Genomic DNA, 14,782 nt, shown 5'->3' with positions numbered 1-14,782 from the left:
GATGTACAATTTACAGATTCACAAACTGAAGGGAAAGTATTAATAAGACAGTAATTTATTACAAAATAAACAATGAAAATTCATATCCCAGCAACATGGTGTGAACAAAATATGCACAAACACTAAGCACTGAAAGCTTGATATGAATATTAAATGTGCTTTGTTTTTGTCAAAGAACACCAATGTGTTTAAATACACATGGAAAACTTTTATTCCATGAATCTCAGACAGGAAAATAGACTACTCAGGACATGCAAATTACATGACTAGACTCACTGTTAGACATCTGGCAGCCTGAAACTCTCTGAGCCTCATTTGTGCAGCCAGCAAACTGCATACACATCTCCCTACCTTGGAACATGAGAGAATGACCAAATCCATGGCTGGCACTTTAAGATACAGCTCCAGTACTGCTAACTATCTGGCTGAAGCCATATTAAGCTTTTCAGATCAAAAGTGATATATGCAGTAAGCATATTAATATTAAAAAATACATTTTCAAAGCCTGAAGTTATGTCATATCAACAACTATATGACATTTCCATTATTGGATGGATCTTTCCTCCAGCAATTACCCAGGCCAATAAGACACATGCCTATATGCGCAAGATAGATCACACAGCAAAGCAAATATTCAGAATTAAATTACATTCTGTTAATTATCACCTTGCAAAGCTTTGGGACATGTTGACATCCCCAGGACATGAAGAATAAACCCATTATTTTATATAGCTCATCTCTTATGCATGTTCAGCTCTCTTCACAATAAAATAATACACCCAAGACTAAAGGCCATCTGAAAACTATCATATATAAAAATAATAGAAATACAGAAGGGAAAGACAAGGCTTTCTAAGGGACTAGCATAACTCATAGAAAGAGAAGATTACTAACCATTACCTTGCAATAAAGTTATAACATTCTGTATCTCAGGGCCATTTTACATTGGTCTACTGCTTTCACTATCACATGATAATTACAAGGAGAATTAATAGTATGAGAGAGATGACTATTCAGGTTTCAAACTATGACCTTCCAATTTAAAATATTTTGTATATATATATATATATACACTTGCAACTTTTGTTTCCCTCTTTTTCTCTCTCTCTCTCTCGCATCCTATAGTTCTGATCTAGCTTCAGTTCCCTATTGTATGTCTAAGCTAAGACAACTTCCCTCTACAGATGACAGACACTGGTATGCTTCGGAGGTGGCATATGAACTTTCCTTGGACAACCTATCTCACAGTGATATTAGTCAAGTTCTGAAAACAGCTCACACTCTGTTATACAGAGAAAGTAAGCACACCACTATCTTAGATCAGATGTCACAGTGTCAGGCAGCAAAAACAGATGAGCTGAATCCTACCCAGGCCTTTTTCCCAAGCTGTGTACTAACATCAGTGGTTCTATCTAAAAGAGTAAAACAGAAAACAAACATTACATTATTATCTATTTTGCTATGGTTCACACAGGTGATCACATAAAAGATGCTCTCTTATCTATCTGGATTAGACCAGACTACTGCAATACCTGATGGACCAGTAAGCTACCCACCACACTGTAGAAATGGGAAAAGTATTGATTGTTAAAAGGGCTTCAGCTGAGCTAATCTTTCAACTTATATAAATACAAGCTGTGTGAAGCACATGTAAAAGATAAACCAAAATCAAACCCATGCATTTGACAGAACTGAAATAAGATTGTGTCCTCAAAGCACTGTCTTAGCTACAGATCAGCTCAAGTAGTGGTAAGCAAACAACAGTTTTAAAGGAAAGAATCCATAACATTTCAGTACACAATATAGATCACATACAATATACCTGCAAATTGGATCCTTTTCCCAACAGAGGTGGAGAAACTAAGGCACAACAAAATTCATACATGAGCAAAAGCAACTCACCTACCGTTGGCTTAATATCCTACCGGGTTATTCCATGACTCCTTGTTTTCCCAAACTGTAGGCAGTGAACACCCTACCCAGAGACAGTGAGCACACATTCTATATTTTCATCAAATGGAAGTGCAAGGCACTAGCATATGTTTTGGAGTTTCACAGCTACAGTTAGTAGAGTGATGAAAGCACAATTGCTAATCAGGACCGTGACTAGCCAGCAAGATATGTATTGCACCGGAAACTGGAATGACGAGAGTTAAATTCAAATCCTCATTCCCCATTGGAAAAAAAAAAAAAAAGACACCAAAAAACCAAAAAGTCCAAACCAAACCAAAGCCCCAAACAAATAAAAACAAACAAAAAAGACTTGGAAGATACCGATAATATTGCACATGTGGCAGCTTGTGAAGGAGGATCAACTGTCACCACAGAAATGGACTTATGCATCAGACAATGAGCTTTGCAAGCAAGAAACAACCTCTTTAGAAAACATTCAGACTCTTCCCATATGTTACTGAAACCCAGAAAACACCAGTGGGTTTTACCACTATTCTACCTGCATTTACAGCTAAACTCAGAGAAGAGAACATAAGCAGGACTAGATGAGACTTCAGTTCATGAAACTTGTCTGCCACAGAATAGCTATTTAAAGGACATGAGCCTACACCTTTTCAGTGGTGGAACCTCATTTGGATCATGTAGATAGCCACAACTCCTGTAACAGTTTAAGACCTTTCAGGACAGGAAGGGATTTTGAATGAACAGGAAAATACCTGAGGTTTGCAGAAAATCATTTTTGCCCTGTCAAAAATGTCAAACTCCTCTGGCCATAGCCTTATATTTGTCAAACCAGCACATTATTGCTTTCTCTTATGTCACTCCTTCATACCTGCAAGTATTCAATTTCTTCCTCTTTTTAATCTGTACTCTATGACTTTTTGCCTACAAGAAAACCTAGCAATAATTATGTACCTGGTAGACTGAAAATGCCACCTGTGATGCTAATGAAGACTTTGTGGCACTCCATCACCTGCACTAGCTTGTTTTTTTCCCTCAAAAATTTAACTACAAACTCTCTGGAGAGATGATAGTCTATATTGTTATCTGTTCTTTACAGTGGGATTCAGTGTGGTCCATGAATATTTGCAAAGAAACCAGTAAGACTGCTTATGTATCAACCTCAAAATGCACTTTAACATATTACAGATGATAGTAGGGTGAGGACAATGTATCTTCAGATTTCAGTTCTTTAAATGGTAAGGTCTCTCAGTCTAAGCTGGTAAAACATAGATCAATTAATTCTTATTTGCAAATGCATGTCCTTCAGTTCTTCATGAAAGAATGACAAAGATTGGGTCTTTTATGTTGTTCAACCAGTGGCACCCACCTCTTACAAACACCAAAAGAGGCAAAACCAATGCTAATGCAACTCTGAAACAAAATCCATTACACTGAAACTATTCACACTATGTGTGACTTGCAGCAGATTGCCAGTTAAATCTTTCCACCTTTGCTGTATGGACTTGTGCCTGAAGGGCAGTTTAATAAAAGAAATAGCCTCTCCAAAGTAATACAAGTTCAATTTCAGGCTTGTCAGCCTCAGTCTTCTAGCAAAATTCAAAATCTGTTGAGATAATGTTTCAGACCTTAAGAAATTAGATGTTTTACTTTGATAGTACTACATGGAATAACAATTCCATGACTGGAAGAGTTACCTGTACACTAAGGATTTTCAAGAGTTATGCTGTGATCAGATCTGCAGCTTTCATTCACCTGCTACAAGATACTTCCCTACATCAGTCACTATAATCTGAAAGTTGATTACATCTCCTGTTCTGCAGGTTTCTTATCAACAGTCTGCCTTTACCCGCTGGCTTTGAAATGGTTTCATTGCATATTTCAAGCACATGAATGCATCTCTCCAGACTAATGTTGCTGATTATCAGCATCACTTGGCTTACAGGGCATCTGGCTCTACAGTCTAAGCTGGAATCAAATTAGTTGCTGATAATATGGTTGTAAATAAACTGAGCAGCTGAATAGCTGTACATGCGTGCACAGCTTGATCTGCTGGAAAGTCTTAACACAAGATCATCCTGAGAAACTTTTTGGAATAGTTTTTACACATCAGTGAACCTTAAATATCTATAGCTATGTATGTGCCCTCGAGAGCGCAGACTCAAGTTCACAGAACCAGGAGGATGGACTAGCTCCTTGCAAATGTCTATGAGGAAAACTGGTCATGAACTAATCCTCTGCAGTAATGAGATGCATGCACTCTGGGTTGGGGATTTTGAAGAGGGGTGATGCTTTTGCAGCAACAAAAGCATTAGACAGAAAGTTAAACCGTCTTTTGAAAACTATGAACTCAGCATTTTAATTCCTACCTTGTGTGTGGCTTGGCATGAATTCAGCACTAAACTTTTAGCTTCCTTTGTTCTTAAAATGTAGGGTTCAGGTGACAGATCTATGAATAGACCTCTCAACAGCCTCCCCTGTCAGCTGCAGACCCCACACCACAAATGATTTCACCATTAATTAGTAAACCATTAAAGTCTTCAGAATTACAGTGTGGTTGCCAATATTCTCAGCTTCAAACCACTAAGTACCTTTTCTTCTTTTCTGCTTTTTAGCTTAACAGGGCAAAAAATGGATTTCTCACTAATCTTTTCCTATCTGTGGTCTGAGTGCTCATCAGACACCTGGAGTGGGTATAGTTGCATTCCTGGAATTGTTCTTACTAACTCTTTTTTTTTTTTTTATTTTATTTCCAGTGACAGAACAGTAAGTTTACTTTCATTTGCTGTTTTCCATTTTAGTCAGCTGTACGAACAGGTTTTATTTTGGCTTCCTCTTTCTGTTTTTTATTAAAATGCACAGCATGCTGTGCTTCTACTGTTTGATACTTGTTGCTTTTAAACCCTTAAAACATTGTATTCCTTTTGCTGTGGGTTTCAGTAGATGCATGCCTCATGTACTGCCACTGTTTCAGGTTCTGCATCAGCAAAATTCCAAAATCATGAGTTGTTGAAAACTGGGTTCTTGCAAAATGAAGTTTTGGATAATCTAAAAGCAAAGGAGCCCGTGGTGCCAGAATTGGTGTAGAACCCAAACACAGCTCAGCCCACCTAAATGTCTAATGAGCAATAGGTCTACCATGTGTATGTAATATTAAAGGATTTAAAATTCTCCAAATCAATGAGAGAAAAAATTGTTAAAAACTAGTTAAAATAATCTGGTTATTTTCTTCAAAAAATCCAAATGGATTTCTGTGCATTCCCAACCTAGTTATTGACTGGTTTGAATCATGTCAGGACATGCTACATCCTACGATATGATATATATGACATCTCACAAAGCTCTAGTTTATGTGCAACTTGACATACCAACTGTAGTAGAAAACACTGTATGTGTGGGTTTACTTACAGTTATGACAGGTTTCTCCCATGTAGCCTGTATCATTACAATCACAGTAAAAGGTGGTCCAGGACTGAGAGCATTTTCCTCCATGTTCACAGTAGTTGGGTAAACATCTAATTGGATACAGTTTTAAAAAAATGAAATTAATGTGCTGGAAAAAAAATAATTATAAAGCTGTCTTAACTCCTCATCCAGGCAGGAGTTTCCCATGGCTGAATCACTGTATAATACCTGACATAATTACGTGTTCCTCTGATCTGTGATTCACTTCAAATACAAACACTGAAGCTAACAACAGTTAATGTATCCAGCAAGCAGGTAAAGATTACTCTCCAAAAAAACATTCCACTTGTCCTCCACTTGCTAGCAATTAAAGTGTCACAAACATAGCAGGCACAGAAAAGGACAAGTAACATGTGAAAATAATACTGAAATCTTGTTTCACAGGAGAATACCCTGTTCTTTGATTAAACAGGCATCATTGTTATCAAAATTAGGCTGAGTTACTTTTGTCGTAACACAAACAGCATGAACCTATCAGAAGTAAGAGGAAAAATATGCTTCAATTATGAATTCTGTACTCTCTCTCATTTTAGTTGGTATGCCTCTAAAGTACTACTGTAAAGCAAATTATTAAAAGAAGAAAGAGGCACAATAGCATGCAGCTTGGGAAGTGAACAGAAACAAAAGCTGTGGGAGATAAATTCAATATCCAGGACAAGAAGTGAATGCTGATCTGAAATACACTGGTGTAAACATGGGCAGTGCAATGGAGTTACACCATCCACCAGGGATGGTTTCATTTTTTCCTTTTTCTGTCCTTCTTCCCCCCGCCCACTTACTGTATATTAGATAATTTCTTTTATACTGCATGTTTGGCTTTTAAAAAATGAATAACTTATTTATACCACTGATTCAGTTGTGATGAGTGGGTGGATAAAAAAGAGTCAATCAATTTCTCTCTTGCACCCCAGCTCCATTAAGGTGTGCTTTGCTGTAAATTGAGTTTCATACCCCTTTTTACAGCCCAGATGTTTCAATGGTATTAGTAGTGAAGTCACTGATGCTACCTAGATTTATATGAGCCGAGGACATGATTTTATTGTTGTTCATCTCATCTTTAGGAAATGTTTTTGCATGTGTCCTGGGTTCAGCTGTAATATTTTTCTCCTTCTTAGTAGCTAGTGCAGTGCTGTGTTACCAGCTGGGCTTAAACCAGGTTAAACTGTGGCTTTCAGTCTGTTTCTTTTAGAATCTGTACAGTTAAAACACATTTTACGCATGTAAGCAGAAAACCTGTATGTCACTAAACACCGCCATTTCCACCAGTCTCCCAGGCCCTACCAGCCAAGCATTCATCAACTTACCTGAGTCCAAGGCTGTTCAGAGCTGCCAAACAGTGACAACCTAAAGAAACTTGTTTCTGCGCACAGAGGCCTATCAGACTCACCTCTTGTCCTCAACGTGCAGTATGCAAGTATGTGCATACATACATATACTTGTCTAAGTGTGAGTCTGAGATTCATTCTAGAAGTCAGGTTTACTTTATCACAGTTTATATCATCATACATCAAATTATGAAGATCTCATAAAATATTAATATGAAAGATTCATTATTTATTATTATACTTACTCCATTATTATAGTAATCATTTATTATTCAAACACCAGAGACATAAGGAATTTGAGAACAAAGTATGTTATTTCTAACTATCTGTAACATCTTTAGAAACAACTATAAGATATATTGGTCATATAAAAATGGTTGCCATGGCTTCTATTAATCACAGGGCTCAAATACAAAATGAGGAAAGTGAACGGGAAACACATGCCTCGTTTTCCAGCTCACAAGGGAACTTTTTTCAGTGCTGTGGAGAGCACAGAGGCACAGAATCACAGAATGGCTGGGGTTGGAAGGGACATCTGAAGATCTTCTAGTCCACTCCCACTGTCACCTCCCACCTGACAAAGCAGGTTCACCTAGAACAGGTTACGCAGGAATGCATCCAGGTGGGTTTTGAATATATCCAGAGGAGACTCCACAACCTACCTGGGCAACCTGTTCCAGTGTTCTGCCACCTTCAAAGTAAAGTTCTTCCTTATGTCCAGTTGGAACTTCCTGTGTTTCTGTTTGTGCCTATTGCCCTGTATATCCTGCTGTTGGGCATCACCGAAAAAAGTGTGGTCCCATCCTCTTGACACCCACGCTTAAGATATTTGTATGTATTGGTCATATCCCCTCTCAGTCTTCTCCAGGCTCAACAGGCCTAGCTCTCTAGCTTTCCCTCTTAAGAAAGATACTCCCGTTCCATAATGCATAACCCTCCACTAGACCCTCTCCAGTTGCTCTTTGTCTTTCTTGAACTGCGAAGCACATAACTGAAAGCAATACTCCAGGTGAGGCTTCAGCAGGGCAGAGTAGAGGGGGTGGATTACCTCTCTTGACCTACCAGCAAAACTCCTGATATAAACCAGTATGGCATTGGCCTTGTTGGACAAAAAGGCACATTGCTGGCTCATGGTTAACTTGATGTCCACCAGGACTGCCAGGTCCTTCTCTGCAGAGCTGCTTTTTAGCAATGAATCCCTAACCTGTATTGGTACATGGGGTTATTCTTCCCTAGATACAGGACACTACAGTTGCCTTTATCAACTTCATTAGATTCCTCTATGCACAATCCTTAGCCTGCCCAGGTCTCACTGAATGGCAGCACAGACTTCTGGTGTATAAGTCACTCTTCTCAGTTTTGTATCATTAGCAAACTTCCTGAGGGTGCACTCTGTCCCTTCATCTAGACCACTGATGAGTAAGTTGAACAAGACTGGACCCAATACTGCCCCATTGGGAGTAACTTTTAATGGTATGCTGGGAAATAATCTAACAGAGCCTAACACCTGGCTGGTACAGTGGCAGCCTAGCCAGACCCTCTGCCATTACATCTACCCCTGGCAATGGTGAAAAGAGATTAGAGGCCTTGGGCTGATGCTGAAGAAAGCAAAAGCAGCCTCTGATATGAACCATCTGTACTCTGCAGGACTATGCCAGCTCCCTTGAACTAGCAACTCCCCAACAGCTTTGTCCTAAAGGCTGCAGGAGAAGCACAGTGTTTCAACAGCTCTGCAGTGACATACATTAATTTTGTCTGAAAGAGCAGATTTGTTCTTATTTGTGCTTTGATCATGCGTATTGCGTTTGCTTCTACCTGCTATTTGGTGACAAACATTCATTCATGTCCCCTGTACAACAGCAGTAGTTACAGCAGTAGTTACATTCACATCATAGGGTGCTGGCAACAAGAAATACCTGATGGTAATAAAGCTCATTGGATGGCTAAAAAGAACAATATGATGTTATTATCATAATTTACATCATCAGTGTAATGGACAAATATGCTTTTTGCCTATTTTAAGATATGTTTTATTAATTAACCCAATGCAGTAGAGCCAATTACTAGTCATTTGTGGTTTGCCAAAGGTTCGCATCAGAGGCTTAGCCATGTTTATTCCCTCAAAAGTTTTCTTTTAAAGGCTTTACAAAGTTGAAGGTCACTTTTCAATTCTACTTGTCTTACAAATGCAGACACTTCTTCTTCCACCACAATGCACAAAACTCAAGTCAAACTAGCCATGTAAGCTTTTAATGATATTCATAAATTCAGAATTAAACCTTTTTTCTTCCTTAGTCTATTTGCTTTAATTAGCACCAACCACATTGATCTTGGTTTTGGTCAGATAACTAACCCTTCTAAGAGCTTACAAAACAAATTTCTTTGCAACTCTAATAATTACCATAATCCCATTCTTGCTGAGCAGTTGTGTCTTCATTATAAAATTTATCCTAATTGTCAGAGAACTCAAAATTAAGAAATAACTCTGATTAAAATTAACCAAGGTTTGGATAAATCACAGGTTGTTCCATTTGCTAACTGTCCTGGATCCTCATGTTTAAGGATTTAAATAGATATAATTTAAAATTAATATTTTCATCCTGGTAGAATCAAGCAATTTTAGCAAAAAGTGCAGTGGTATCTTAGAAGATTTCATAGACAAAAATTTGCAGCAGGCAGCCCCTGACCTATTTGGAATTGAAATGAACAAACAGATCAACTCATTTTTTGTGAGTATCGTAAATGGGACACTTAGAAATTTAATGATTTGACTAAGACAGTTTGTGACAGACCAGGGACTCTGAACTTCCAGATTCCAGATTAATTCATAAAATAGATAATGGTGAATGAGTCTTACAGAAAAATAAGTGAAGCAAATAAAATTTTTCCTCCTCTGGCCATGCTGGAAAACACACACCTTAGGCATTCATCTAAGTGAGCAATATGCAGAGCCTGCACAAAAGCATTCACTGTCCTTAAATGAAACATTCACCTCCAAAACTGTATGTGTGCTTCCTCTGAATTCAAAGGACAAACTGCATAGGCATTAGAGTGCAAAATCTGGCCTTTTGATAGGAACGATCAAGAAATAACAATGGCAAAATTACTTGAGTGGGAAGGCTGAAGGAGCTCTGCACATTTGATGTTACACTTGACTGGAAATAAACCTGGTACTTTCAATAAGCACCTCTCAGATATCACTACAGTCAGCACAACACATTCTGCCTGCACCACTCCTTAGTCTTCCTAAATAAAGAGGAGAAAAAAAACAACAAACAAAACCAACTATTTAGAGAATAACATGCACCTCCTCAATATTAAGACTGTCAATATACATCATTTTGACACAATCACTAAGTCCCTAAAGCTCAACAATGCCATAACAAGAAAACACAAAACATTTATACATTTTTCGATCAAGAAAGTGTTTGTCTAAACTTATCTCAAATTCATTTTATTTCAGTATGTTTTCCTGCTTATGGGCTGCAGCTATTTCATGTATAATTAACAAAATATAACATTTACAACAATGACTTCATATATGTATGATGAAACTCATAGTGTTACAGGTCTACACTTTACTTCAATAAAATGTCTTTGCACTAAATTTAAATAGATTGAGGCCAGTTGCAACAGCGTGGATTTTGACCCTGCTCTGCTGAACTGTAAACCAGTGAAATTCCTTGACAAAGGTTATTTTGGATACAAGAAGTGGGTTCAAGTGGAGACCAAGCAAATGTTTAGAAGAGAAATCCACAAATGTTACTACACTGACAATGCGTAACAACTTCAGGGATTTCCCAAGGGGGGGGGGGGGGGATTAAGATCAGAGAGCTTTAGAAAAGAAAGTACCACAGAAGCATATCCCACTTTCATTTTGCCTTGCATGTCTGTGGCAAAATAGTGGGCTAGATCTCCTTAACTATAGAGAAAAAAAAAATAAAAAAGAGAACTTCCAGAACAAGAGGGAAGAAGGGAGAGTGAGCAATGTTAACACTCTCCAGACCTTTGGTATTCCTCAGCACACATTCTCTCCTCATCAACACAGCTCCCAAATTCTCCCTTGCAACTTCAGAAAACCCTCTTGCAACTTTAGAAAACCCTCTTGCAACTTTTTAAAAGGTGTTGTGGTATATTTTAGCTTTGGGTTTTTTTAAAGCCATCCATATTTTCTTCCCTAAATCTATTATTTTATGAGAAGTCATGGAATACAAACAGAACAAGAGCAATGTGAATAACGTGATGTTTTTCTTTCCATGATGGAAATCATTTACTTTAACACATTAAATAGACATAAAAGAAATCTAAAGAAAAAAAAAAGGCATTTTTTTGTAATTCTAAAGTTTGTCACAAATTCCAGGTTTCTTTCTGAGATTTGCAAAACTTGATGACTGAACTTCTAAATTGTATTATTATTTCCATTGTTGGTCGCCTTGGTTCTCAGACTGCACTTTCATATCATTGTGAGACCAACATTTAGAAGATCTGAACATTGGTGCCAATTGCCCTCAGGCATGCGGCTGGGACAGAACTGTAGGAGAAGGCTGTGCTGGGATTGGCAAAGTAAAGGGAAAAGAGGCTGCTACCTATGAGTTAGATAAAAGGCCCTTTTTTTAAGGTTTGATTGCTTTGTTCTTAGAACACCTACATTTTTAATAGAGGCAAATGTGCTGACAGTTTGTCTTGGCATCAGCAAAAAGGATTTTATATAAATAAATCTGAAAATGAAAAATAGGAAACAAATAAACCATCCTGTACAGACAGCTGTTTCATTTAGAATCCATCATTTTACAAAGCAAAAGCAGAGAAGCCATCTGCAAAAACACAACAAACAAACAATGACAGGGTATTATACCCTACATAATTGGGGATATAGTAGTTGGCCTTTATTTTACCATAGGGATTGCAAAATGTATGGGGTTGCACATCCCATACATTTTGACTCTAAAGGAATAGCAATAGAATCATAGAATAGTTAGGGTTGGAAAGGACCTTAAGATCATCTAGTTCCAACCCCCATGCCAGTGGGGGTGAACTCTATTGAGGTGCCCCCCAGAAACTGAATTCCATATTCAAGTTGGACTCTACAAGTTGGGTCACTTAAGTAGCCCCCTATCAAACTTGAAGCCACCTTCTTTCTCCACATTCATTGAGGGCAAGATCCCCTCTCCAGCACTAGTGGGAAGTCCCTCCACTCTTTATCAAACTCCATCATTCTTCCTCATGTACAAATTGCAGTTACAGGAAGGAGTTAATCCTGCTCAAACCCCATACAGCATTTACTAAACACATTTCAAATGACCAGATCAGCACTGCTTTGCAGTGGCATCAGGTAAATGAGATTTAAATTCAGCACCAATTTCTTGCTTCAAGTGAAAATAAATACAACTAACAAACTTATCTGGAAAAGAACAAGCCTAAAGTAAAGCACAATCTGTCTCAAAATCAGATATGGTGATGTGAGTATGGCAGATGAATCTGAAGAAACTGTATTTTATTCTGAAACACAGTATTTCTACAGACCAAATGCACTCTTCATGGGAGTTGAATCATTTTTTGCAGCTGGTCTTGCACATATGAAACAAATTCAGGGAAAACAAAAAGCCTTAAAAATAATGCAGGGCAGGCAATACCAGCTTCTGTCAATCTCCAAATAGTCTGAGCATTCCCTTTCATTCACGTGAAAGAAACACAGAGAACAGAAAACTCCCCACTCTTCAGGGCTAGCATCTTCCACTGTAGCTGCCTATTTTTACATAGACTTTGTTCTGTACAAATGTATCCTTGCTTTATAACTACCACAAAGCAAGCTCATCTGACAGTGCAAAGATCATGTACCAGTTCAAGAGCAGAGAATTCTTCTAATTGTTTTTATTACACTTGTTAGATGGCCCTTAAGCTATCAGAGATAAAAGGTCTGTCATTTCCTGCAGTATCCAACTACACTTAATCATTAAAATAGATACATGAAGACTGGGGGATGTTCTTCAGAACTGCAGGGATTTTAGTTCCAACACCTTGGGTGGACTGGTTTTGAACTTTTGAAATCTTGCCCAGTTTTTCTACAATCTACCCCTCCACCCTGAAACTTGGGTGGTATTGAGGGGGGTTCCAAGACTTGTACTCCAAAACAAACTATCTGTGATGGTTTAATTATATTAGTTTGCATGTCTAATTTGTTATGTAGGTGCATAATTTTGGGAAGAACCCAAGCGGTTCTTCGACTCTTACAGAGCGTCATGTATTCTATTTCTAATACTATTTTTTCCACTCTATATTGATCTTTACAAGGGATTAAGCCATTAAGATACCTTTTCTCACCTTTTCCTTCTATGCCACTTAACATAAATTAGGTTTAAGATATTTCCCCCTTTCCATTTCCATATCATTATTTCCAGTGTTTTGCTTTGTTTTCAGCATAAAGAAATAGGAAAAAAATACATTCTGTAAGGACAATGTGATGAAAGAGGCATTTCTATCGATGTTGTAATATTTGCTGTAAAAACACAAAGCAAATTGTCAGTGTTTTACAAAGTACCAACACAAGTATGAAAAAAGGAAAATTTTGAAAACCTGTCCATGATTTCCTTAATTAAAATAGAAACTGAAAGGAAACATGATGCTTCAGTGTTCCCTGTACTATTTGTAAACATGTCCACCAAAGTCTACATTCGAAAACAGGCAAGAGACAAAAGGTGAGTGGGGAAAGAGTCACTCACAGGACTGAAGTGATCCTTTTAAGGTGACACAAAAAATCAAAAGAACTCTAACCTGGACCAACAGATCATTATAATTAGACAGGACAGCCTCTCCTGTATGTAGCAGTTAATGAAAAAAAATCTAGAAAAAGATCCAGGTATTCCAGCAGCTGAAGTGTGCAGTTTAAATGCTTTGGCTGATGACTGAGATATAGGTGGGCAATATTCAAATCTACTTTGGGATTTACCCAAGATCAGAAATGTTTTAAAATAGGACAGATGACATCTCCTCTTATGTCTTCAAGTTGTCCCAGCTTTGATCACCATCCGAATTCAAGTGGTGGGATCTAAAACCATCATACTCATTGGTATAAAACCAAGAAGGAAAACATCAGATGAGTTCCTGCAAAGTGAAAATAATCTGGACTATAAAATAACTGTCATTTCTGCTGAGAAGACACTAAATACTAAAATTATGAATACGAGACAGAGCAAAAAGAATGGATGACAAATTGTGGGTGGTGGTTTGCTATTTTTTTTTTTTTCCTTTTTTCTTCAATGCACTGCAGGTATTTATGTGAGGGTGAATGCAAAATTAAGTGTTTGCTTTTTAAATCCCAGCCTAAGACTGTAAAAAATAAAATTAAAACTCACTGAGCATAATTAGCCAGACTATTTTCTCATTTGCATGACCATATTTGGGGAGGAGGTGGGGGAATCATATAAAATTTGGCTTCTGATGCAGGGAATACATTAAATCTTAGAGATGTGGGAAATGCACAAAGACTATGCTTTCATTAGATTTATCCTTACACCCTTCACCTGCAATAGTAATTAATTTCCCAAAGGCCCATTTTGACAGTACAACACACGAAGCAATGTTAAGTTCAGAACAGAAATAAAAGGAGGAATAGGTAAAAAAAAAAATTTTCTTGCAAGTAAAAAATGATAGCAAAATCTAATGAAATCTACAAAGCAAATAGACATAAAGCAAGATTTGAAAGGTCAACTCCATTTAGCAAGAAAAAAAGAAAACAATTTATTTAGAAAATGTTAAGAAGAATTTTTACAGATAAAATATGGGTAGGGATAAAAGGATAGGGACTTAGGATGCTATCTGTGTTCCGTAACTCAAGTAGTGCATACAGGGAAGCAAACTCATGAATCAACTCAGTATGCTTCTCCCTAATGAGGTAAACTGTTAATGCCAATCCCATACCAGTGATTATTATGTATACCACATGCTGCTCTCTCCGTTTTTATTTGCTAGGAGAATTGGAATATGCAGATGAATCTTGGTTTAATAAGGACAGCAATATCAGTGTGTGTTTGTGTCTGCCTGCTGATGCTACAGACATGAAAAACTGATAGGATTCATAA

General features: G+C 37.6%; 1 protein-coding gene across 2 annotated transcripts in view; it reads right to left on the bottom strand.

The window, feature by feature from the left end:
* Positions 1-14,782, bottom strand: part of CNTNAP5 (contactin associated protein family member 5) — a 302,690-nt gene that overhangs the window by 108,617 nt on the left and 179,291 nt on the right. For both annotated transcript variants that reach the window (XM_061370154.1, XM_061370155.1), the window contains exon 12: positions 5,323-5,429. In XM_061370154.1, the coding sequence (XP_061226138.1) occupies positions 5,323-5,429 (107 nt within the window). The remainder of the gene's footprint in view (positions 1-5,322; positions 5,430-14,782) is intronic.

Source organism: Neopsephotus bourkii, unplaced genomic scaffold, assembly GCF_033783945.1.
Source record: "Neopsephotus bourkii isolate Nb327-2 ecotype Australia unplaced genomic scaffold, CSIRO-AGI_Nbou_v1 NB_1526, whole genome shotgun sequence".
NCBI classification, from domain to species: Eukaryota; Metazoa; Chordata; class Aves; order Psittaciformes; family Psittacidae; genus Neopsephotus; species Neopsephotus bourkii.
The sequence above is the reverse complement of the archived record's forward strand: the minus strand, read 5'-3'. Positions and strand labels throughout refer to the sequence as shown.